This window comes from Harpia harpyja, chromosome 9 (assembly GCF_026419915.1).
Source record: "Harpia harpyja isolate bHarHar1 chromosome 9, bHarHar1 primary haplotype, whole genome shotgun sequence".
Classification (NCBI taxonomy): domain Eukaryota; kingdom Metazoa; phylum Chordata; class Aves; order Accipitriformes; family Accipitridae; genus Harpia; species Harpia harpyja.
The window spans coordinates 7,663,201-7,686,559 of NC_068948.1; the positions used below are offsets into that span (position 1 = coordinate 7,663,201).

At 40.1% G+C, this 23,359-nt stretch overlaps 1 protein-coding gene across 2 annotated transcripts in view; it reads left to right on the forward strand.

Annotated features, from left to right (window-relative positions):
• Positions 1–14,643: 14,643 nt before the first annotated feature.
• The window catches only part of ADAMTS18 (ADAM metallopeptidase with thrombospondin type 1 motif 18), an 80,260-nt gene continuing 71,544 nt past the window's right edge, over positions 14,644–23,359 (forward strand). The window contains exons 1-3 of one of the 2 annotated variants that reach the window (XM_052797648.1): positions 14,644–14,944; positions 15,094–15,172; positions 17,043–17,359. In XM_052797648.1, coding sequence (XP_052653608.1) covers positions 15,121–15,172; positions 17,043–17,359 — 369 coding nt within the window. In that variant the 5' untranslated portion in view covers positions 14,644–14,944; positions 15,094–15,120. Of the gene's footprint in view, positions 15,173–17,042; positions 17,360–23,359 lie in introns of both variants that reach the window. The other variant, XM_052797647.1, reaches the window with a different exon arrangement.

Here is a 23,359-nt window from a genome sequence, read left to right on the forward strand (position 1 = left end):
GTCATCACAGTGCCACTTCCATCTCTTAACAGCCTGAAATATTTATTAAACTCATTAAGCTCCAGTCTCGGTAGCTAATTACAACAAACGTATGTTTATGGAAACAAATCTAGCCATGAAGATTAAATTTAAATGAGCGCTAAAAAGTCCTTGCCTTCGGAGATTTTTGTTTTTCCTCTTTTTAATTTGTCATGCTGATTTGTAAAGCTTCCTAGTTATTCTGGTAACATTAGCACTGTTGATAATAACAGACACTGTTTGTCTTGGAGAAGTGCCAGTATTCTAAGTACATATCTAATTTGTCCAGACAGTTTTAAAGTCTCTTGAATTTAAATTATAAGTTTAACCTGAAGATTTACAACAGCTAATTACAGATTAAAATTTGGAATGAGAATTTTTTAAACAAAATGAACTACCAGAATTCTTTGAAGTTAAGGGCACTGGACAAATTCTCCCCCTTTTGTATAATGAATGTCACCAATGCATGTATTCAAGCAGGGCTCTCAGGGGATTGAGCATGTGGACTTGATGCTATTTACAGGTTTCAACAGACCTTGTGTAGCTGATTGTGAGGCTACTGCTACACCTAAACCTGTGTGTGTATATTTACTGGGGTAGAAAAACACTGTGCCATTGCTGGAGGCTCTTCTGAAACGCCATCTAGGTTAGACCTTCCCTGAAGCATCCTCTGGAGGACCATCTTCCTCTCTAGGAACTAAAGATAGGCTACTGGAATGAGCAATTTAGGCTGTGATAGGTGGCATTATAGAGTAGTCTTCAATGTTGCACTGCCTGCCACAAGAAAATCCTCAGTAACGTATTTTTTTCAGCAAAGTCTTCCCATGAAGATAGAAAAGTGTGTTTAGGCTGCCATAGCAAAAGTGTTAGCTACTTGAATATTGGCTCATACTCGCTAAGAGTGATTGACTTCATTTCTACTTATGAGCCTTTCTGGAAGCCCCCAAAAGTGTCGGTGTACCTACACAGTGACTCCCCAAGAACCATGGGAATAATTCTGTGTATGTAAGCTGTACAAGGCTTTCTGTGAGAGCACTCTCCTCTCTCCTTCAACAGAAAGGGAGTAAGCTCTTTCCTTCAAGAAATTCTGGCCATAGGATTTACTGAGTATTACAGTTTTTTTATGGGTATAGACAATATGAGACATTCAGATTGGATTAAAAAACCTCTTGGATTGCTCTATATTCCCTAGACAAAATTTGCTATTGATGCATATTGCTCCAGTTCTGTTGATTTGTTACACTCTGAGCTGGCCTAAAATTCTGTCTAGGAACAGGTTTCAGCAAAACATGGTTTCAGTCGAGCTATACCAGTTCACACCAGCAGAGACTTTTGGGAGAATCTGACCCCCTGTTCACAGCAAGGAGCCTGTGAAGTCTCACTGATGCTTTTTAGTAAACTGATACCTAGTTTTACTACAAATACATTTGCTGTGAAGCGGTGCAAAATTCAGTGCACTGTATAAGAGTTGCCAGTTATGTGGATTAACAAAACATGAATCAGGAAGATTCTCTTCCGAATGAGAAAAGTAATATAGGAATTTTTTGTCATTTATAGACTTTCACTTCAGTTTCAGTGGAGCGAAGGGTCTGGAGCATGTACAAAACTGAGCCCATCATGACTTGGTAATGATGGGACTATAATGCCACACTTCAGTTCAGTGGTATAACACTTGTTACTACAGAATTTCCACATTTCAGAGTTATATAGCAGCATGACAAATCTAAAAAACTTAGCCATAAAAGGTAGCAGCAGATTTAAGAAAACAAGGCATAAAGAAATAGAAGTTATATGCTGAAACAGTAGTTTTAAATAGCATCTTTCAGCTTAAGAGTCAAAAGGTGGAAGGCAGGGATTCTCAAAAAGACAAAAGGCCTCCCACATAATCACCTTTGCAATGGAAATATTCATTGATTCTTTCAATACAGATGTTTCCTTCTTCATTTATATGTCAGTGACTTTGTCTTCTAGTTTTTTGTATAAATTGAGTTCAGTAAATGCCCTAGAAGGAACTACAGAAAAGTGTGTAACCTGAAGGTGGGTATGAAAGGCTTGCTGCTGGCATCTGCTGGATGGAATTTCAGGTTTACTGGTGAAGGGAATTTTGTCTTGACTTGCTTTTTGGCTGCAGTGGAGTCAGGATATAAAATGTTATGGTGGTGTAGAACAGAAGAATTCCTTTCTGCACGTACGAGGTCTAGCATATCCTTCGGATGTGCGTAGCAAGTTCCACCATTTCCACACTGGCTGCTTTTCAGGCTAGAGCATGCAGAGGGACTGGATGCAAAAGTCACCAGATAAATGCTTCTGGGTTTGTGATTGCCTGAATCCTACCCTTTGAATTTACAAAAATTGCTGAGCATTGTTTTCATACAGTTTTAAAAAATATTTGTGGGTATGCTTTGACTTAGGTTACTTAGACAGATAAGCTTGGAGTTGAACATGGAGTGTCCCTCTGGCGTTGTATGTTGTACTGAGATTTTGGGAAAAAGTAGCCCTTTTTTTTTTTTTTTTTATCCAAAGAAATAGGAGTCACATGAGATATCATAGCTTGATAGCCATCAGTGTATGTTGCCAAATAAAATCAGATTTTGTCTTAAAGTGTTTCTGTAACTGCCAGTCAATAAGTATGTGCAGAACTTGGGTCATGGCACAATGACATTAGACAGGGTTCAGAGAAGTAGGCATATAGACAGCGTAGCTTTTTGAGGTGCAGTTGTTCAGCCACACTAGAGTAGCATGTTGCGCTAACCATTCCAAATCCAGTTATTTCCTCTAGTATACTAAAATATTAATGGTACATTGCTGAGGGTAGAATTACTTCATCATTCAACTTTCCAGTTTTTTAGTCCATGACAGGGAACGTGTGGATGTACAGCAAGTGTACATTCTGGAGTCCAAACATTACAGTCACTCTGAATATGAAGGACTGTCTTTCCCCAACTGAGGACTGCAGAGCCTGTTCAAACTACAAATACATTGAAGTGCATTTCCAAAAGTGCCTAAAATCCTTAAAATCTATGGCTAATATCAAGATTTTTAGTGTATATTAATCAAACACCTCTATTAGGCTGGAAAGAAAATGGCTTATTGGATTTTTAATGTTTCAAGGAGTATCTCTCCCTCTTGAACACCAGCACTTATTTCTGTCCCTCTTTAGACAAGAGTGGACAATGACATATTTTTCTAATCTCTCTCCACTGAGCACTCAGGGCAATGAAATGGAATTCTTTATTTCACATATCTGTGGATTCAGTTCCTTTTTTTTTTTACCTGATATGAATGGTATCTTCAGATGTTTTTATATTGATACCATTAAGCATACCAAATAAAACTTGTACTTACGCAGTTTACCTAGGATTGCATCTGGCTTTTTCCAGGTATGTCCTCTTTTTCTACCTAGATATTTTGTCCAGGAAAAACTGAAGTAATGTGATGCCTGTTTAGGACTGTGATGAGCCGATCAAGGCCATTTGCAGACATACCTATTGCATATAGTCAGATCTATTCTACAGTATATGAACAATGGATCCCATGCATTCGGGATGCATGGGATCTAATGTGTGCACACTGAATGGGTGATCTGTGTGAGCACAGTAAATCCAATTCACTCTGAACTTACTGGTATGTGTATAAATCAAGGACGCATCCCAGACACATTAGTCTCACTGCATTTCATTTCGTCTGGGAAAACCTGGACAGAAATATGGTAGCCCTAAGCTTCCCACATTCCACACTCCACACACACACGTAATAGGTTCATGTCTTGAACCCTTAGTCTCTCTTGGGCTTTCCATTATTGTTGATACAACACATAAATCTCAGGTTAAGTGTTCTCCTGACTTTGCAGTTACTTGCAATTTTCCTATAGGCCCAACAGTCTTTAAATCCTTCTGAGTCGCTTATTAGACTTTTAGGTGGGAAATAACAGATGACCCTTGATTTAGCTCTGAGGATGGTTCCGTAGAAATCTCTGTGTAATGCCCTGGTATCCACTCCAAGTAATTTTTGCAGACGTGGGCATTGTTTTCTTTGTTTAATGTTGTCTGTTGTTTTCTTAGCCAAGTTGCTTTGGTATTTATTAATTGAGAGTTGTAAGTAATCCAGTTAATCTAACACTTGATCAGCAATTTCAAATCAGCATTTGAGGGGGAACATGCCCTCAGGCAGTTGTTATTTATTCTGGTCAGGTAATTCCTTTCTGGTCTGTTTAAACAGCAACATGTTTTCTGTAACAGTGAGGCTACTCAACTTAGGAAAGTAGTTTGCAGAAGTCTGCCTTTCTGTTTCTTTAAAAGTTTAGCTAAGTAGACTGCTTAGTGTGATAATGATAATCAAGTATTAAGATGGGCAGATAGCAGCTTAATTAAGAATATGCAACAATGCAATATAAAGTCCAGGCATCTGGTAAGGATTAGATTTGCTGGTTATACAAAATCATGAAGATACAAACCGTTTTGACAGATCTGATAGGCAGAAGAAAGATGAATACATTACCATTTAAGCTGCCCTTGTAGCACTGAGAAATCCTGTAGTGCTTTCCACTTAAATTATTTCAACATCAAAAGCTAAACATTTAGCTCTCAGGGAAAAGTTCTCATATTTACACGTATCACCCATTGCTAAATTCTGCCTTAAGTATTTTAAGTATTTTATTCCTCTGTGGAGGAAATATCGACTATACTGCTCACATTTGGATTTTAGGAGATTTCTCCATTTGGAGCTTTGGAGTATGAGTAAGTCTGACTTGGTATTCCAAAAAAGTCCAATAGTCATGAAGCTCTATAGTAGAGTTGCTTCTGGGCAGCCCATAAGGAAGAAGTTAGAATAATCTCGCTGAAATATGAATGGCTGAGCTATAGTAAAAGCACTGTGATAATTCAGGGGCTAGCATATACAAGCCACATTTGTAGTTAATAAACAACCAAGCTTTAATCACTGCAAGTAGATTGCTCCCTTTACACCTATGAAAAAGTGCTTTGAAAGTTAAGCAGCACAGGCACTTAGTGAAAACTCTGACATTACAGAAGTTATACCTCTTCATGTTTATCAACAAGGTAAAGCCATAACACAAGCCTCCGTTCTCCCTTTTCTTCCTCCCAAGAACAACAACCTACACACTACCAAAGCATTAAGCTCTGTTTAGTGAATTGTTAGAGCAGGTTTTTCCTGGACCTAATAAGGCAAGTGTCTGCAGCTCCAGAATAAAGTGGGAAACTGAAGAAAGCTTTGAATTTCAAACATCTTTCAGTGAGGAATTAGTTTTAAAAGACATACAACAATAAGCCATGAAATAAGTCCAGACACCATAATTCAGGGATAGAATGTGCTTTGAAACTGGCAGGCATCCAGGCCAGAGCCAGGTGCCTGTTTTGGATTAGATTCAAGTGGCCTTAGGCCACCTACAGAGCTTTCAGGTAAAATCTGGAAGCCGCTCACCTCAATATGCCCTACCTTACTTCTATTTCAGGTACTTGTGAAGGATTCCCAGATGGCTGGCCCTCATCCAAAACAATATGCTTTCAGATCGCATTGTCTCTATACTGTGATGAGGCAGGTTTCAAAAAAATGTATCTGGAACAGAGAGACAACTTAAACTGCCCATTTTCCTCAGTTTGCAATGAGAAAATTTTACTCATGAGAACAGCATTTATGTCTTGCTGCTCTTGACACCCTTAGTGTGTGATTGCAAATGAGCAAGGCACAAGTGTATCTATATAATCAAAGGGACACAAAAAGTAGATCCTGAAAAAAAAATAATCTTGCAATTTAGACTATTATAGGTCATAAAAAATAAAAGTACTTTGTCAATCTAATTAATATTTTACCTATCACATTTTTTGTTTACTTTTAATTCCATTTTATTCTGGATTGTGAAAATAGGCCAAGGTAACTCAAGCTGTAGTTAGACTTCAGTGTGTAGACTTCTGACTGCAAATAATTTTTGCTTGACCGTGGCTAACTCCTAGACATGCAATGCCTTCCATAGTCCTCTGAAAGATCCTGTGCATATTCCAGTACACATCATGCACTGTGTGACTCCAGTTTCATACTGTGAGGGCAGCAAGCAGTGCTAGCTGGCCTGGCAGAGCTGGAGTCAGCGCATTTCTTCCTGCTAGATGCAACTCAGTAAAGTTATCCTGTGAGCATGGATAAAAAATAATCAGGTTACCCTCAAATAGAAATCAGTTTCAGTTTCTGGTTATGAAGCTCTAGCACAATGTTGCAGTGTCTGCATTGCCAAGAAGGTTTAAATCTCATTTAAATTCAAGCTAACCCCCACCCTGCTCTCATTAAAGGTTAAATGATTGAAAAGGCCATGAAATCACTTTTATTAATGTTACACTCTTTAAGAGTTCATCCATGGAGCAAAACAACAGCACTTCCACAGTATTTGGTATTTCTTAAAGGAGAGGAAGGGAAGGGTTTTGATTATAAGGCACCTCCCAGCAAACATGAACATACCTAGCATTAGACTCGTACATAAGGGTTTGCTGAGTAAAGCTTCAACCTGTATGACTCCAATTTTCATGAATATTCTATTCTACATTTCTCTTATTGTAATATGCCTAAAAATCACCTCTTCTTTAACTCTCCCAGCTACCTTTACATTCTTGCCCCACTAGAGCGCTTGTAGTACTATGCAAGTTCAGAATTGCCACCATAAGATCCAACTCTACCCTTGTTGAATTCAGCTGAAGAAGGGCTGTTAATTTCAATGTTACAGGCGTACAGCCTAAAATGATTTCATTCCCTTTTTCTTCCCAACATCTAGCTCTATTGAAAATAGACAAAAATCAAACACTTTCCACTCACTACACACACAGAGTAAGATATTATTAAATGTTGTCACAGCAACTGGTGCAACACTGAGTTTGTAAAACAACTGCTTGACTCCTCAACATGCTGAAATCACTTTGGAAATCAACACCACAGTCAGGGAATAGTTTTGTTTGCAAATTAGGAATGCAAAGAAGGCTGTGGTAAATTAAAAACTGTAAGCTGAGCTCTTGGGATAGGAACCAATTTTCTGTTCTGTGTGTGTTCAGCACCTAGCTCAAGGGGTCCTGTACAACTACTGCTACCATATTCTTCATCTGTTACTGTCATCTTTTGGCAAGAAAAATAATGGTAAAAATATCCTTCTTTCAGAAAATAAAATGTAAGTCATGAAGGCCTTGCTTTCCTGGTGAAAGAGCAAAAAGCACGTTAAATATTTAGAGTTAATACCCTTATACAAAGCTGTGAAGTGATTGCTCACTGCCATTGTGGTGCAAAATAGCCTACAAGAAATGAGAATCTGGTCCTCAAAAAATACAGCTTTCCAATGTCTAACACAAAACCCACTGCTGTTATGGTACAAGAGTTTGAAGTCTTTCAGTACATAGCAAGTAGAATATCTATGCAGATTTATTAGACAACGCCTTCTTTGTATAGTATTGCATGGTGCTGTAAGCCTTTTCTTATAGAATCAAATATGGAACAGCTCCATAATTCTGTGGGAGACATTTTCCTGTTTGATTGCCAAGCTGTAGTTAAAATTCCCACTGAGAGGTCCATTTTGAGTAAGAAAGAGATGAAGGTGGTTGGTCTGGGCAGAAAACTATAAAGGGAAGATGAACACACACTGAACCAGAAGTAAAAGCACCTCATTTTCATAGGAAATGGGCTGATACTTAATTGAAAATAGTAAAACAAAGTATTTGTGGGTACACTGCAACTGTTACACAGAAGAGGCTGAAAAGGCTCCTAAACTTCTTTGCAATCTATGTTCCCAGCAAGAAAGCTGAAGTAACAAAGGCTCATTGATGTGAAAAGGGGGGGAAGTTTTTAATAGAGGAATCCCAGGAGCCAGCCAAAGAAGCATTATCTTGTATTAAAAAAATCTGCAAATAATGAAATTCAGAGGAGAGAGAAGCCAATTTTCTTCATTGCTTGGCCCATGAAATTAGTAGCAAATAAAAGAAGAAACACATGTAAAAAGGACTGGAGACTAAATCTTCCCAGGAACATTCTTCTCAGGGTATATTGTTCAAAAGAGTACAGGGGTTTGTGTTCAGAAATGCTGAGCAGGTTCAGTTCTTCTTGATCTCAACTGGAGCTGCGGATTCTTGGTACTTTGGAAAATTAAGTCCCCAGAGTGCACTTGAAATTTTCATCCCAGAACTCAGACTCCCACCCTGAAACTAGCTGGATACAAGCAGGAAAATTGTCATCAGAGATCTTATCTTACAAAGCAATGCAAACTGATGCTAGCACTTGTGGGAACAAGTTAACATCAGCAGAAGTTACCTTTCCAGTCCAGAAATAAAATGAAAAAGCAAAAGAGTATGTCAGGCTTGGGTGAGATGAAGCAGCGCTACTAGGAGCAAGGGAGAAAAAAACAACTTTTAGCCTCTATTGGATGAAACAAGTATGTTTTGTTTACAGAGGTGTAAAGAAGAACCAATAAGAAATGAATGAAGTACCATTTCATCCCAGTGCCATTTGTTTTGGGGGTGGAGTAACCTCATACATTCCTATCACAGAAGATAGAGGTTGAAATTTCCATATGGATTTTTCTTTCTTGGCCTAGTTTATCCTTTTCTGGGGTGCAGATGCTGGCTGACTGTAACAGAGACTGGGCTTTCCTTCCTGCACGTGATGCCAAAGTATGTCTGAAACCAATACTAGTGTCTTACAAGTAATTTGCAAGGGTTTTAAATATGTCTTTGTGACTCTGTAGGCTACACAGCCCTCCGGGTGTAGTGCAAATCAGTATTTATAAAAAGCATTTTCAAAGTGGATCTTTGAACCTGCTGGACTGCATGGTTTCTCCCGTGCCATTTTTGATCCATTGTATAAATACAAATTTTGGCACGTGCACAACAGTATAAACTGCTTAATTGTTTTTATTAGAGTTCTGTGAGTTTGGAGGTACCTGTGCTTTAATTACACTTGGCAAGGTTCCAGGAAAACTCTTCTAAAATGTAGTGCTTGCAAAGCCTTAGTCGGGCCACCCACAATGACAGCTTTTATTTTTCTTCTATTAGTGATGGACATTTTCATTTAATTTTGGTCTGTGTGTGTGACAGAGCCCCCATGTACTGAGCTGCAGCTTCCCCCTGTTCACTTTTCAGCCACAGAGTGTGTCGGGACACTGTGGCAGCAACTTGTGACATTTGAATCCAAGCCAAATGAATGCTATCTGCGGAGTTTTTAGGTTGTCTTTCTTGCTTCCTTGGTCTCCCCTCCCCCTTTTAAAAATTGCTGGTGACACTAGAAATGAAAGTCAGTTAATCTCTTCTAAAATCTAAGCATTAGCCTACAGCACTGACTGCAAGAGAAATGCAGAACATTGCTCTGTGAAGTTTCTATATGTCAGCCGTAAGCACCCAGCATGGAGGTGGTTTTAGTTCCGCTCCTGAGCCCAAATCCCTTGTGTCGCAGGATAGAGCAAGTACAATGGTAACAAGTCAGCAGGATAGCTGGAACTTCATACTCCATGCCAGAAAGTAGGATGTCCAGCTAGCACAAATAAATGTGTAGAACTAATCAAATTAGGATGGACATGCTGTGCAATACAGAGAAATGCATGTAAGCAGAAAATTGTGTTTAATATTTGTAATCAAAAGCATTTATTTGGGACTATAACAGCCCAGTGCTACGTGCAAATTGGGTGAGGAAAAAATGTAAACATTGTTTCTTTGATTTCGTTGGGAGTTAGGGTACAGCAGGAATGCTGGATCAAGCTCCTTTTCCAGTGGCTGTGATTAAAAAGCTATGTGAAATGAATTCAGGGGCTTATTGACAGAAAATGTTACTGTAAATGGTGGTGAAAACCTATTCCACAGAGATTACTCTTTATTGCATGGAGTTTGCCAGAATTTATAGGATGCAAACTGAAAACTGTGGGTTTAGAGACCATTTGAGGACATAACTTCAATCCTAAGACCATGTTTTGAGGCTTCTGCAGAAAGCAGAATTTAATACAGAAACTGGTGAGACAGTGGAATTTTATTCTGTGAACATTCGGGCTCTTAAGGAAGAGGAATTAATGGAGGAACCACACTAAGTCAACCCGTAGATGTTTTTGTTACTTACACAGTTTCCATGTCAGCTGAAATACAGTTATGCATAAACAGAATAACCAGTGACATGGTATAGCCCATGCCATGTGTCACTGAAGAATGCAATTAGCCATCATGTAAAAGCAACTTTATTACAGTAGCTCATATTATAAACTGAACACTGGTTAGAAATGCAGAAATATGCTTTTGGGAATACGCTAGACTAGCATTTTCCATTCCTGAGAATACTGTAGTCAGCTTCGGTTTTCACGGAAGTAAACAAAGAAGTCCCCATCGCTTCTTTTTATGAGAGTAGCCTTTTAAAATTTGGGGAGGGGGGAAAGCATTCAGTGTAGGAGTGGATCTGCTGTTAGCAGGCATTACAATACTGCCTAGTACTTTATAAACCTACTCTGTGGAAGTAAGAGCAAGTGCTAATGCTGTTCCAGCTGGAGGGGAAGCTGACCAATGTCCTCAGACCGTCAGTCTGTTAGGATGTGTCATGTTCCAGCTGTGCCCCCGTACCATACCTGAGGTTCTCCCTATGGCAAGGAGGTAGGCCATGAAGTCTCTTTGTTTACAGTCTCCTTTCTGCACAAGGGATCTTTCTGGCAAGAAAGATATAGTAGACTATCTTCTCAGGTTCTGTAACTCAGCCAGGTAGAGGACCTATGATAATTTATGCCAGCTGAAAGGATTTGGCCTCTTCCTGAACTGTATGGTATTGAGTGGGTTTAGATAATGTAGGAATAGCCATGCAAATGTAATTTGATACCAGATGACTACATCCCTGCAACTATGCTTAATCTATATGAACGCTTCCACAAGTTCTTTTTCGAGTTGCTCATATTTTGTTCAGCTAGAGGTTTTGTTCTGCTACAACTGAGTAACAGTTGCTGAACTCTTTAGACAAATTATATAAATTCACAAAATGCCTTGAGATTATTGAATGAATAATATAAAGGGAAAGAAAAGCCTCCTTAGCAGTTTTGGTATGTATGGAGCATAACCAACTTTGGAGTATAACTTCACTTTGGAGCCTCTTCAGCTGGGGACAAAGATGAACTTGATGGGTTTTGAAAACTACCAGCTGATTCTAAAGAGGGTCATCTTAATTTCTAAAGGGGTTTCCATGAAGACTTCTCCGCAAAGAGTTTCACCCAGCATGTGGTTAATCACCACTTACTATAAATGAAGGCAAAGAGCTTCTGTGTTTCACAAGAGTGAAACATCTTCATGAGGATAAATACAAAGAGAGCATAAAGATTGAGCTGGAGGAATCCTATGGAGTGCTTACATGTATCCTGAATAACCCAACAAGTATGTGGTTCAGTAAGAAATAGTCACAGAAATGGTCAAGTAGGAAAGGACAGTTGCAGAAACTGAATGCTGAGTTAGCAAAACCCATATCTGCTCCGATTCTACTATGCATATTCACTCAATACAATGTGACTACCTGATCAAAACAAGCCCTCACTGCACCATTTTCCCATTGGAAGTACACTGCTTCCAGTCATCCAATCGTATATGATTTAAATATGGTATAAATTATTCAAATTAATTTATAATACAAATACATCTGGAAAAATTAATCTAGGTTGACAGAGGAAGAGGTGAGAGCTATCAGACAACAGACTTCTGTGAATCATTCACTCATCTCAGTGGTCACAAATGTCTCAAATGATAAAGAATTTGCTCTAACAAAGGCAGCAAAACAAACATGATGGCATTTTAATTCAGGGCTTATTTCTTCTGCATGCCTGTCAGTCACGTTACCAATAATGTGAGTTCTGTATGGGGCTGGACTCCATCATGATGGCCATGACAGCATAGTTCTTGCGGAAAAAAGTCTATATAAGTTCACGAGAAAAGAGGGATTCAGAATTAGAAAGAGTAGAGTTATTAAAAATAATAATCCATTTTCTCTGATAAGATAGCAAGTGGAAACAAGAACATCCAACATCTTTGCATCTAGACATCAAGACAATGGACACTGCATGCTGGTGTGATCTGTCTAGAGCAGGTGGATGAGAAGCCCTGGTGAAACTCAGTGTATGTTCTTGCAAGCCTCAGCGTGGTGATGAAAGTGAAGCAGTAACTCACTGCTGGTATAGAGTAGCAACCCCCCCCTACTTTCCCTTGCAGATACAAGAGAAAACCTGACTTCCTGAGTCATGGTACATAGACGATCTCTTGACGCTGGAGATCCCTCCCCAAGAAGGGTATTGTTATCTGTAGTGCAATGCTGCTTAAGGGTGACAAGCTTCTATTGGGTCTCCATGCTTTTTTGTATTCACCGGCAATGGAGGAGTTTCTCATGTAGGTGGAACACAATTACAACAGGTGGATACAAAAAAGTAGGGGAAGAAAAAGACCTACTGAAAACATGACAAAACTGATCAGCATAAAAAAGTGATAGGAGCATCCAGCCTGACAGCTTGGGGAGAATAGAGAAGAGTCCAATAACAGACTGTAGTATGGTAATGATTATCTCTGAAGGATTATATGCTTGCTGGTCATCTGAGACGGGAATTGCTAGGGAGTGGAGGGAGGAAAAAAGCCTTCTCACTGCATTGTTTACTACACTGCTGACTGTGGAGCTTTATTTCTCTAATGTTTTGCATGGTAACTATGTTTGCACATGGTAACGAGCTGCCTGCAGGATTCTCTGATGTTTATGACCATCACTGCTGGGATCTTGATTGACTCGGGGAGCAAAGTATGATGTTGTCTGAGCATGTTAACTGATCAATGTGGCTGCCTACAGGCCAAGAAAGGTTGGGGTCCCCTGCCTAATGCCAACTCAAATTTGGACGCATGTCATTTACAGCCATGCAAAGCAGTGTCACATTTTTTTCTTCTTCTTTGATCATACTCAGAAACTATAAATCCCCAGGGTGAAATCTTAACTCCACAGAAATCAAGAGCAAAACTCCCTTCAGTGGTGCTAGGTTTATGGTGAAATTTGTCTTTTTCTTTCTTAAACAATTCTTGTAATTGCTAGAGATCTGTATTTATTTCCTGCCCCTCACAGCAAATAAAATGTCATTCTTCACAGTCAGGTAGTCTACTGAAAACAGTCAAGTCTGTTCAGGATGTTGAGGGCTGATAATAAAATAACAGCCCAATAATTTTATATTTTTCTCCTATTATCTGCAATGCACAGCATGTTTTATGTGTTCTGCTCCGCTGGGACCATCGTAAACCTGTAGCCAGCTATTTCATTTGAATATACTCAGTGGGAGGTGACAGGTGCACTATTACAAAAAGATCTTGAAACTTTATCATAATATATTCAGCAAGGTGATAATGTAAAACCCACTGGGAAATGGAGAGAGGTGAAGGAGAAATTCCACACCTGGGAACTTATTTAATGTTTAAAGACAGGAAATGCTTTAGAAGGGAAAATATCTCTGATCTGTCTAATCCACTGCCCCAAACTAGTTACCACGAACCCCCTGGTGAAGGCGGTAGATAGAAGAGATGACCTCCAGCTCACCTCGGCTTCCATTGTGCTCTCCAGCCTGTGTGCCAAATGGAGCAGCGAAGCACCTTCAATTGACACAGCTACCGTTTATTTGCATGGTGTGACCCTGGGACAAGGGAGATTTTGGGTGAGATTGGACTGAGACACATACTGGAAAACCGTCTAGCACAAAAGGGAGATCGTGAGGTGAGGGACACTTCTCCAAGTGCAGCCAAAACCGTCAGAAACAAGTTCTGTATTGATTTCCAGCCTGAACCAGTCCCATTCACTTCAATACTTCAGTTTCCTTTCAGATTATTTAGATCTTTGATCCTTTACTGAAGTTTTCTATAGACGGGAAAGTGTAACCTAATAGCACAGACTAGTCGTGACCAGAACCTGGTGCTGCATTTGGCTCAATACATGTAAGCCACTGTGTGAAAGTCAGCTCCTTTATAGGCATCAGTGTTCAATATTCAGTAACTGGTCTTGGCTATCACAGCTGGTTTTTCTTCCCAGGCAACCTGATCTTCGTTTGATTTTGTTTGGTTTGTTTGTTTTCCTATGAAGCTACCTTTAAAAATAACAGAAAATAACAGCATATTCTCTCCAAGTGAATGGTGCTTTGGAAGCTGAAGGGCTGATACTGGACTCCTTCTCCCAGCATCATCACGAAAACTCTGGTCCTTTTGATTAAGCCCTGTGGCTCGGCCCCCCCTTTTTGCACCCCTCCCTCCCCAGTGAAGGTCCCCCCGGTCTCTTTGCAGATCGCCACAGGTGTGCCAGCACTGGCGCTGCCCTCGCTCAGCCCAGCGGCTTCCGCGCTTCCCTCGAGGTCTGCGGCGGGGGGGGGGGGGCCCGCACGCCACCCCCTTTCCCAGGTGCCTCCCCGCCTGCGCCCGCGAGTCCCGGCCCCGGCCGCGGCCCCGGCCCCGGCCCGGCCCCGCCGCCTCCCCATTGGTCCCGCCCGCCCGCCCGCCCGCTCGCTCGCTCGCTCCTCCGCTCCGCGTCGCCCCCCGGGCGGCGGCCGCGCCGAGACGCGGCGCCGGAGGCAGCGCTGCCCCGCGGCGGCGGCGGCGGCGGCGGCGGCGGCTTAAAGGGTGCGCGCCGGCGGCGGCGGCGGCGAGGGCGCGCTCACCTGGGCGCCGCTCCATGGGCTCCGCCGCCGCGCACGGCGGGGGCGCGGCGCTGCGAGCCGGCCGCCGGAGCTGCTGCGGGGCAGAGCCCAGGTGACCATGCGGGGGATCCGGGCTCGCCCGCCGCACGCTTCGGGGAGCAGGTAGCACGCCAGGTGCACGGCGGAACATGGACTGTCTCCTGCTTGTCGTCTGGACTTTACCTGTTGCGATTCTCAGCGGCAGCTCCATGCAATTCCCGACTCTCCCGTGGCTTGGAAGCCCTGTAAAGGCAGGTCGAGAGCACTTTCTTTTGCAGTCGCCTAGTGTACTTTCATACCAGGTTACTGCACAGTTTCTGGTGCCTTGTCTTTCTGCCTTCCCTTGTCAAGTAAATCTCGCCCAATACTCCTTTTCTTTCTCTTTTTTTTTTTTTCTCTTGCAGACCCTTCAGCTGTGCTGCCTCTGTTGCATGTCTCATGCAGCAACTTTAACCAGTGACAGCATCAGTGAATTGAATCATGGTTTGTATAGCTCTTTCTGTGTCTGTGTATATGAACATTTGCATGGATGCTTTTTTTGGTGGACTGAGCATTTAAAGGGAAGAAGCCACAGTGTTCGGGGAACATAAAGCGAAAGCAAGTTGGCTGCTGTAAAATAGCTAACCGTGGGCAGAGATTAACTTGTTAAGCCCTGTGTGCAAAAGCTAAAAGGAACAATATGTAACAGCAAAGCGAATGAATGAGATGGTAAAAACATCCACGTTTACATGTGCTATTAGAAAGATGAATGCGTATGTAGCCCCAACAACAAAACCTCATGTGTCTGTTATGGAAGCAATGAGACAAAAGTAATGAAAAGATTTGGGTGGGAGAGGGGAAGAAGCCGTGCAATGCAGGCTAAGGGAAAACAAACCTGGAGAGAAAGGACTTGTGTGAGTGAGAGCTCAGGAGCTGTTTGTTTCCAGGTTGCAGAGACTAACACTTAGATGCTGATGACTTTGGGAAGTTTGAAGTGCAGTATAGGCTTTTTATTGGGTGCGAGTGGAAACAAAGTACAATAGAGAACCACACCAGGGTGCAGAAAGGAAAACCCTCTTGCACCCTATCATCTGCTCACTGGGGGATTCCCTCTCTCAAGCAGCTGCTTGCATTTTTTGGCCACCAGCCTGCTTAGCGTCCTCAGCTTCTGCCGTTGATTAACACCGCTCAAGGAAAGTGAAAGTTCTTGAGGTATTGTTTCCACTGTCTAAGAAAAAACAACCTATCACTGGTTATGTTTTCAGCTTAATGTGTGTCCAATAAAGTCTATTTGGGCAAAGAGATTGATAGTTTTTGCAACATCTGTTACAACACAAGAAGGAGGGGGTTTTCTTCTTTTTTTAATGGTGTTATTTCAATTGAGGAAGAGAAATGAATTGTTTTACTGTCAAATGCATGGACATCTTTAAGTATTCACAGAGAAGTACAGCTCAAAAATGAAATGGGGTTGGGAAGCAGTTTATTCAGCATAGTTACTCCTATAACCAGGAATAGGCGCAAAGGTCCTAGTTCAGCAAATGGCTAAAATTTGGACCCAGCTTCCAGGCTGCAAGTGATCCCTGGATGGCTAGATCAACAGCAATGGTAATGTACTTCAAGCTAGGCACCTGCTTATACAGCTAGCTGAATCATGGCCTCTATTTTTTCCTTTCTTAGGTGGTTGTGAGTAGATCTTAGTCTTCTCCTCACAAATAGTTTTGTAATTTTTCACATATTTTATCCAAAACAGTAAACTTCTTTGACATGCAATTAGCAATGGCTGACTAAAGGTTATTAGGTAAGATGTAATCTCTTTTTACTGAAGGTCAGTTACAATTTGAAACCCAGTCTAATCAAGTCACTACAAAGAGATGAGGTCTCACTCAGTTAAGGCATTAATAAATTAATCCTTTAATCCATTTGAACAAGTGGTACAGTTCTACAAAGTCTCAGTCATGGCTACCCCTACAGTGATATAACATTTGCTGCATTCTTAGGGAAGGAAAAAAACTCTCAAACCAGAGCAGCCTTCACATTTGACAGCAATTAATACAAGGGGAGGGGAAAATCTACAGATCTGCTGGTGATGACAAATGTCTTCAGAAGAGCGATTGTGGGAATGTTCACAGCTATGCTAGTTAGTCTGTACCTCTCAGTAGGGCAGAAAGGACACAAACACAGTTTGAGAGCCTGTGTGACTTACAGGGGTGAATTTGTGCAGTCAAGACTATACACACATAGCCCGCAGAGCTTTCAGGCCATTCCCTAAATGAGGGAATGCTTCATGCCACAGTGAAAGCCTGGTGCTTACCAAGTTAGAATGACGCTTACTTGTTGGATACAAAAGCTGATGGCTAACTTTTTATCATTACAGATTATGTATTTGTGACACCTGTCAAAGTGGATTCCAGTGGATCGTACATTTCACATGATGTTTTGCACAGTACTAGGAGAAAGAGATCAACTCAGAGTTCAAAGAGTTCCTTGCACTACAAATTTTCAGCATTTGGACAGGAACTTCACTTAGAACTTAAACCTTCAACCATTTTAAGCAACAGTTTTATTGTCCAGGTACTCGGGAAAGATGGAGTCTCAAATTCTCAGGAACATGAAATCGAGCAGTGTTTCTACCAGGGATTTATAAGGAATGATAGCACCTCTTCAGTAGCAATATCTACATGTGTAGGCTTGGTAAGTGTTTATTTAAAACAAATCAGCATTAAAAGTATTTTCATACATGGAATAGTAGCTGAAGGTATGTAATTTGTATAATATTCAGGATACTATACACCATTTGGTGATTTTCGTAATACCACTAGTTGCTATTGCATTTAACAGAAGAGGTTTAATTATAGCCAATGAACTCCATCACACCCTTTGTATTTTTCTGATCACAGTCTTTCAGAAAAAAACCCAGAAGACTAGCTGGTAGTCCTAGTAATTATCCCATAGGAATTTTCTTTTGTTATGGTTTGTGATATTTTATACTTTTTTGCTTGCTCTTAAGTAAATGCTCTTCCCACCTTTGTGAACTACAATGAATAAAGAAAAAAAAAATCAATCCATAAGCTTGTGGGAAAAAAATATTATACCTAGGTTTGTCAACTGCTTTAAGGAAGGGTGAATTTCCTAGCTCAGCAGGAGTTACGAACCAATTTCCCTTTGTTTCCTTTGACATTTCCAGCCTTATTTGGGTTTATAAGTCTTGATTAGTTGATCTCTTATGAACGTGTTAAATATCATCATTGCATATTTTCCATTTATAGCTGTCATCCAAGTTTATGAAAAATTATTGCTCACAAATTATTTTTTCAAAATACATTTGACAGTGCTCACTGCCTGCAGAGAAGTCTTTACTGATGTAATTCAGAAGAATCATCTACAGAATTAATAGTTACTGATGTTTTTTAGGCTTAAGGCCTTGCACTTGCAAAGCAATCTCCTATGGATGCAGATTAAAGCAGTGACATTTAAGTCTTAGGTATATGAAGCTATTTGTATGCTTTGTGGTTGACTAAGATCCAGAGGATATGTTGGGTCACCCTCTAGAAATCTGTTTTGCAAAGGTACTTGTCCATAAGGGCTATTAAACTGTGTGACTGGACCAAAAAAGGAGCACTTGAGACACCCAGTGTTTCCTTTGAAATAGTAATCAGTGACTTCAGAAGAGGGTGGCTCATTAGGAAGAGCTGTTGAATACTGATAACTGGTTGAAGTAGTCTGGATTGTATTTTCAATGCTCTACTTTTTTTTCTCAGCAAGTTAGAGGAATTAGTATCTTATAGTTCATTTGAACAGTTGCAAACGTGACTTTGGAGCAGGTGCCAGAAACTGGAATGAAGCTTTCTTTTGTTTTTTTTTAAGTTGTGTTTGTAATGCTGAACTGTTAATATTGGATGTGCTTAGTTGTTTCTGTGGAAGCTTCATTTTCACAACTGCTAGCTTTTACCATATTTATTCAGAAAAAAACTGTTTTCACTTACTGCAGTGTTTGTCTCTTCCTCTAAGAGAAGTGCTCTACCTACACACAACAGTTACGGTTTGGGTGATCTCCCCTGTTTGGTCACATTTTGTTTTTTAGCGTGCTTTATGAGCTAAGTGAAGCTGGGCTTGTCAAGTCTTGTCTGGAGAAGGAAGGTTCAAATCTGCCTCAGGTCACAGAGAAACAGAATGTGGTGATCTTAACTGAGACTGAAATGGATCTTTTACCACTGTCTCGACATAGAGATTGTTATGACTGGCAAGCTTTGCTTAGAAAAGATCCAGAAACTGATCAAAAGAGAATAAATATTGTGGCATGAACAAATTTATTATGGCAGAACCCTTTTCAGTACCTAGATCATCACCAGTTAGAATCTCTCTCTTTCTTTAATCATTTCCAAGGTTCAATAGATTTCACCTTAAAATGTTGTTTTAAACTGGTAAATGAAGTAAAACTTTACTTATAATAATCTCTGCAGAGTAGGTATCACAAATAAAGTATATTTGTTCCTTTCTCCCTATCTATTTATTTATTTCAGTGCACCTAATGAATCCCAGGCAAATTATCAGCAGGATTCTTAGTCTCTCAGTTTGCAAGGCTGCCTTCTTAAAAATGTGTCATCAGCTGTCTGTAACAACAACCACGTCATTTTTTACTGTGATCCAAATTCAGTAATCATATGTTAAGTCTGGACGCTGTGCTCTGATCAAGAGAACCTTGTGAATAGCTTCTATATCCTCTTTGCACCAACTACTTTTGTCACTTGGTTGCCCTTCTTTCCTATTTGCTTTGTTCACTGCAATTAAACCGAAAGTGGTGTTTCTTCTATATGGTTGGTAGCACTAATCTTTCCATTGTTCCTTTCATTAGCAATAGCTTCTCTACAATAAAACTGCAGTGACCCATTCTTTCAAGCCTGGAACACCACAATGTGATGTGGAAGCAATTGCATTTCAATAGACTACAGGGACTCTTTGATCTAATTTTTTGGATGACCTAGAGTATTCAGTCATTCAGCTGTCTGTTACCTGCCATTGCCTGCAGAGTAGACTTTTGAGAGAGCCTATATGAAATGGTTTGTTAGGCAGGATGACCTTAACTTAACACTGGAAAGGAGCAAGAATTTGTTGCTTTGGTATAGATCTATTAAGAGATGTGTGTATGTTAAGTTTTAATAGCTTAGTTGACAGTAACATTGACCCACATTTTTATGCTGATTTGTTGATTTGAGACCAAATGTTTCCATCAGTCAAGACAATTTTCTTGATGTGTCAGAAGGTAAAACTGGATCTACGCTCTTTATCTGAGTAAGTACTCTAATACATTAAGTTGGCATTTTAGGAGAATGTGTACAAGTTTACTAGGAGTACTGTCTCTTGTCTTTTCATCATCACAGTGTTTAGGTGCTTTGATTTTCAACAGGAAACTTTCTTTTTTCTGTCTTCTGCCCTTTTCTGCTTCAGTCAGTATCCTCTACTTGCTGGAGTATCTGTTATGTAGCAAGAAAGCTGTGATTTTTTAATTTTTTTTTTAAATGAAATTAACTTGTATGCAAGAAATCTTGTTTAGATCTTCCTAAGTGTCTGTTTCACCATCAGGCATTGAGTAGCAGCATCACACTCAGTGATAAAAGAGTATGAGAGATTTATTAAAATTCAGGCTTATGTTGTACATCACACAGACTTGCTCAGTCATTTTATCAAAAATGCTCAAAATATGGATGTACTTTGTACACCTTCAGAAAAATGTCTTCTGGACTATCTGTAGAGAATATGATACATTCCCTCCAAAGAAGTTGTGATAATTTTTCTCATTTTCCTATATTTTGTTAATACATTCACACTCTCAGGGGTGTTTTTTTTTTTAACGCTTACAACTTTGGATGAATAAGTTCACTTATATTAGTAAATACAAAACTAGTTTCTCTCTTTGGCATCATCTTAATGTGGCCCAAATAGAAATTAATGCAAAATTTCAACTCCTTTCTCCATTGGTATTCATTGTTATTTTTAATAAAATTCTTCTGTTACTCCAGCATGACTTCTGGGAATTTTCTTCAATCCCTTGTACTCTCCCAATTGATATATCCAGGCCATGGTTTGTCTTGCTGCTTCATCCTCTGTTTACGTTCTCCAATTCAAGTTCTTCATTTTTCCCAAATTCAATTTTTTTCCAAACTCCTGACCTGAGCTAATTCTCACTTATTCTAATTATATGTTTTTATTACTATTATTATTTAGTAATATATTATTACTTATAATTGCCTTTAGCTATCTAATTGGGAGGCAGACTATGGAAATCCACAGAATGCAGGAGGTTTTCAGTTTTTCTGAAGGAGGCGGTGCTGGCCACTGTTAGAATAAGAAGTTGGTTTTTAGGACTTACTCATTGTAGCCATATCTGTATTCCTACCTCATTCCTCTTCCCCCCTTGCCCATTCTCATCCACATGTTGTGCTATCCCATCTGCATTAAAAATAGATATCTGTTGTAGGTTCACCATCTTTAACTCCACTTTCATGATGACATTGTCTCTAAAAGCCTTACTACTGTCTTCCTAGTCTGCGTGTAAACTGTGCGTTGTTTGTCTCTCTTTATATGCTAGTTTTTGTCTCCTTTCTGTCTCCCTACGTTAGGTCTATGTATACATAATCTCTTGTATAAAGTGAGTTGTTTGCAGTCACACAGTAAATCAGGGCAGAATACAAGAGAACCCCAGAGCTGTCAGTAGTACAGCTGTGTTCTAGAGACATTCTTAAAAGTAATTTATAACTGTGCATTTAGGAGCAGAAGTCACATTCCCCTTGTGAACAAGAACTCTCACCAAGTCAAACAAGTTTACACTATAGTCCAATACACAACATAGAAAACAGTGAACATAATGAATGAGTAGTTTATTATATAGCATTTGTGGGGATGTTGCTGCTATTTGGTGGAGAAGACAGGTGAGGGTATATAGCAAGTACAAAACATACGCACCCAGTGGAAAGAAACATATGTACAACATAAAGGAACGCTCCTACCATTACATTGCAGAGGAGACATGCATGTGTATTTTGGGTCAGAGAGAACAGTTCAGGTCCTTTAAAACTATGTGATATACAGTTTTATTGTTCAGGCCAAATTCAGCCCTAAGCAAACGCACTAGCATGGAGGCCTGAGAGACTGCACCTGCTTACGCTGGAGGTGAATGTGGGCCATTCTCTGCCTTTTATTTATGTACCTCAATTAGAAGAGTGGAGTCAGCTTCATGCGCTAGCTAGTGCCCTCCTTTGTTTTTGCTAAGATGTGATTGAATCTTTCATTATAAGGGGCCTCTTTCTCTTGTCTCAAGTTCTGTTATGTTTGTTAGTGTCTAGTCAAGGGAAGAGAAAGAGGAGGGAAGGATGAATCATGTTACACTCACCGAGCTGTCAGAGGAGTCTACGACTGGAGAAAGGGTTAGATGTAGCACTGAGAGATAAACAGGAGATGTATTAATTCAATGGAAGTTGTGTGTGCATGTCTGAGGGCAGGACTTTGCTCAAAGTATCAAAGAAGCCACAAAATTAAAGCTTCTTAATGCGGTCTGGCCACCTAAGAGGCAGGCAGGCGAGGCAACTCATGTACCCATTCTTTGTAGTCATTTAATTGCACCCTGTATTAGCATTATTTAAGTTCATGCTAACAACAGCCTCTTATTCCTAGAGCTCACGCTTTAAGTCCAATTAAATATGTTGAGACAAATCCCAAGGTTCTTATGCAGACAAACTCCCATCAAAATCAGTGAGCCAGACTGCTGGTAAAAGTACAAAATAATTGCTGTTCACAATGAGGTTCCTTTAGAAACCTACAGCTGTAAAAATAGGACAAAATTTGGCCCAGTGGGACCTTGAAGAGAAACTAAGTACAGAGCTGGTGATTTGACTCATTCTCAAAACTATTTTTGTTCCATCCAGAAGCCAATATACAAATCCTATATTTTCTGCCATTATAGCAGCACAACATGAACAGCATCTGGCATATGAGTTCTTTGACTTTCTTTGTATTCACACACCATTACATCTCCATCCTTTATAAAACACAAACTATGTTACAGGTTCATCATTTTGTCCACTGTTTTGATGGACATTTTGCCATTATTCACTCAATAGTATGGTAAAGATGAAAATAAGAAAAACCTTTAAAGGAAAATGAGGTGACAATGGGAAAAAGCCATATTCTTGAAGATATTTTAAATTATACTAGACAAATACAAGACACTGTTTCTGGTATCAGCCTTGAATTGACTGCTGATGGGGAATAAATTGTGTTATTAGATTATTGATTGCCCTTCTCCATATCTGTCTGATAAGCTTTCTGTTTAACTCTGGCTTTAGCTCTACAAGACAAAGACAGTGTTATCCCAGGCATTTTGACCCTACTGATTCCTGATGGGTAAGAAATGGAATTGAAGAGAATTAATGATGGAGAAATAATCTGCTTCTGCTGGACAGGAAAAGTACCAGAGGTTACATTTCTTCAAGGTTTTATATTGAAAGACCTGGAAACCTGGAACATACATAGAGGACTGTCACTGAGAGCACTTTGGCTCCATCAGCCTGAACATAGTGGGCTGTGGACACAGAACAGCTTGCAAGAGTGCCTACAGGAGCTGGTCCTCTCAGTCATTTTTGCCTGCTCCATTATTGCTCAGCTGGCAGTAAGAGCATTGAAGTTGTTTGTTGGTGT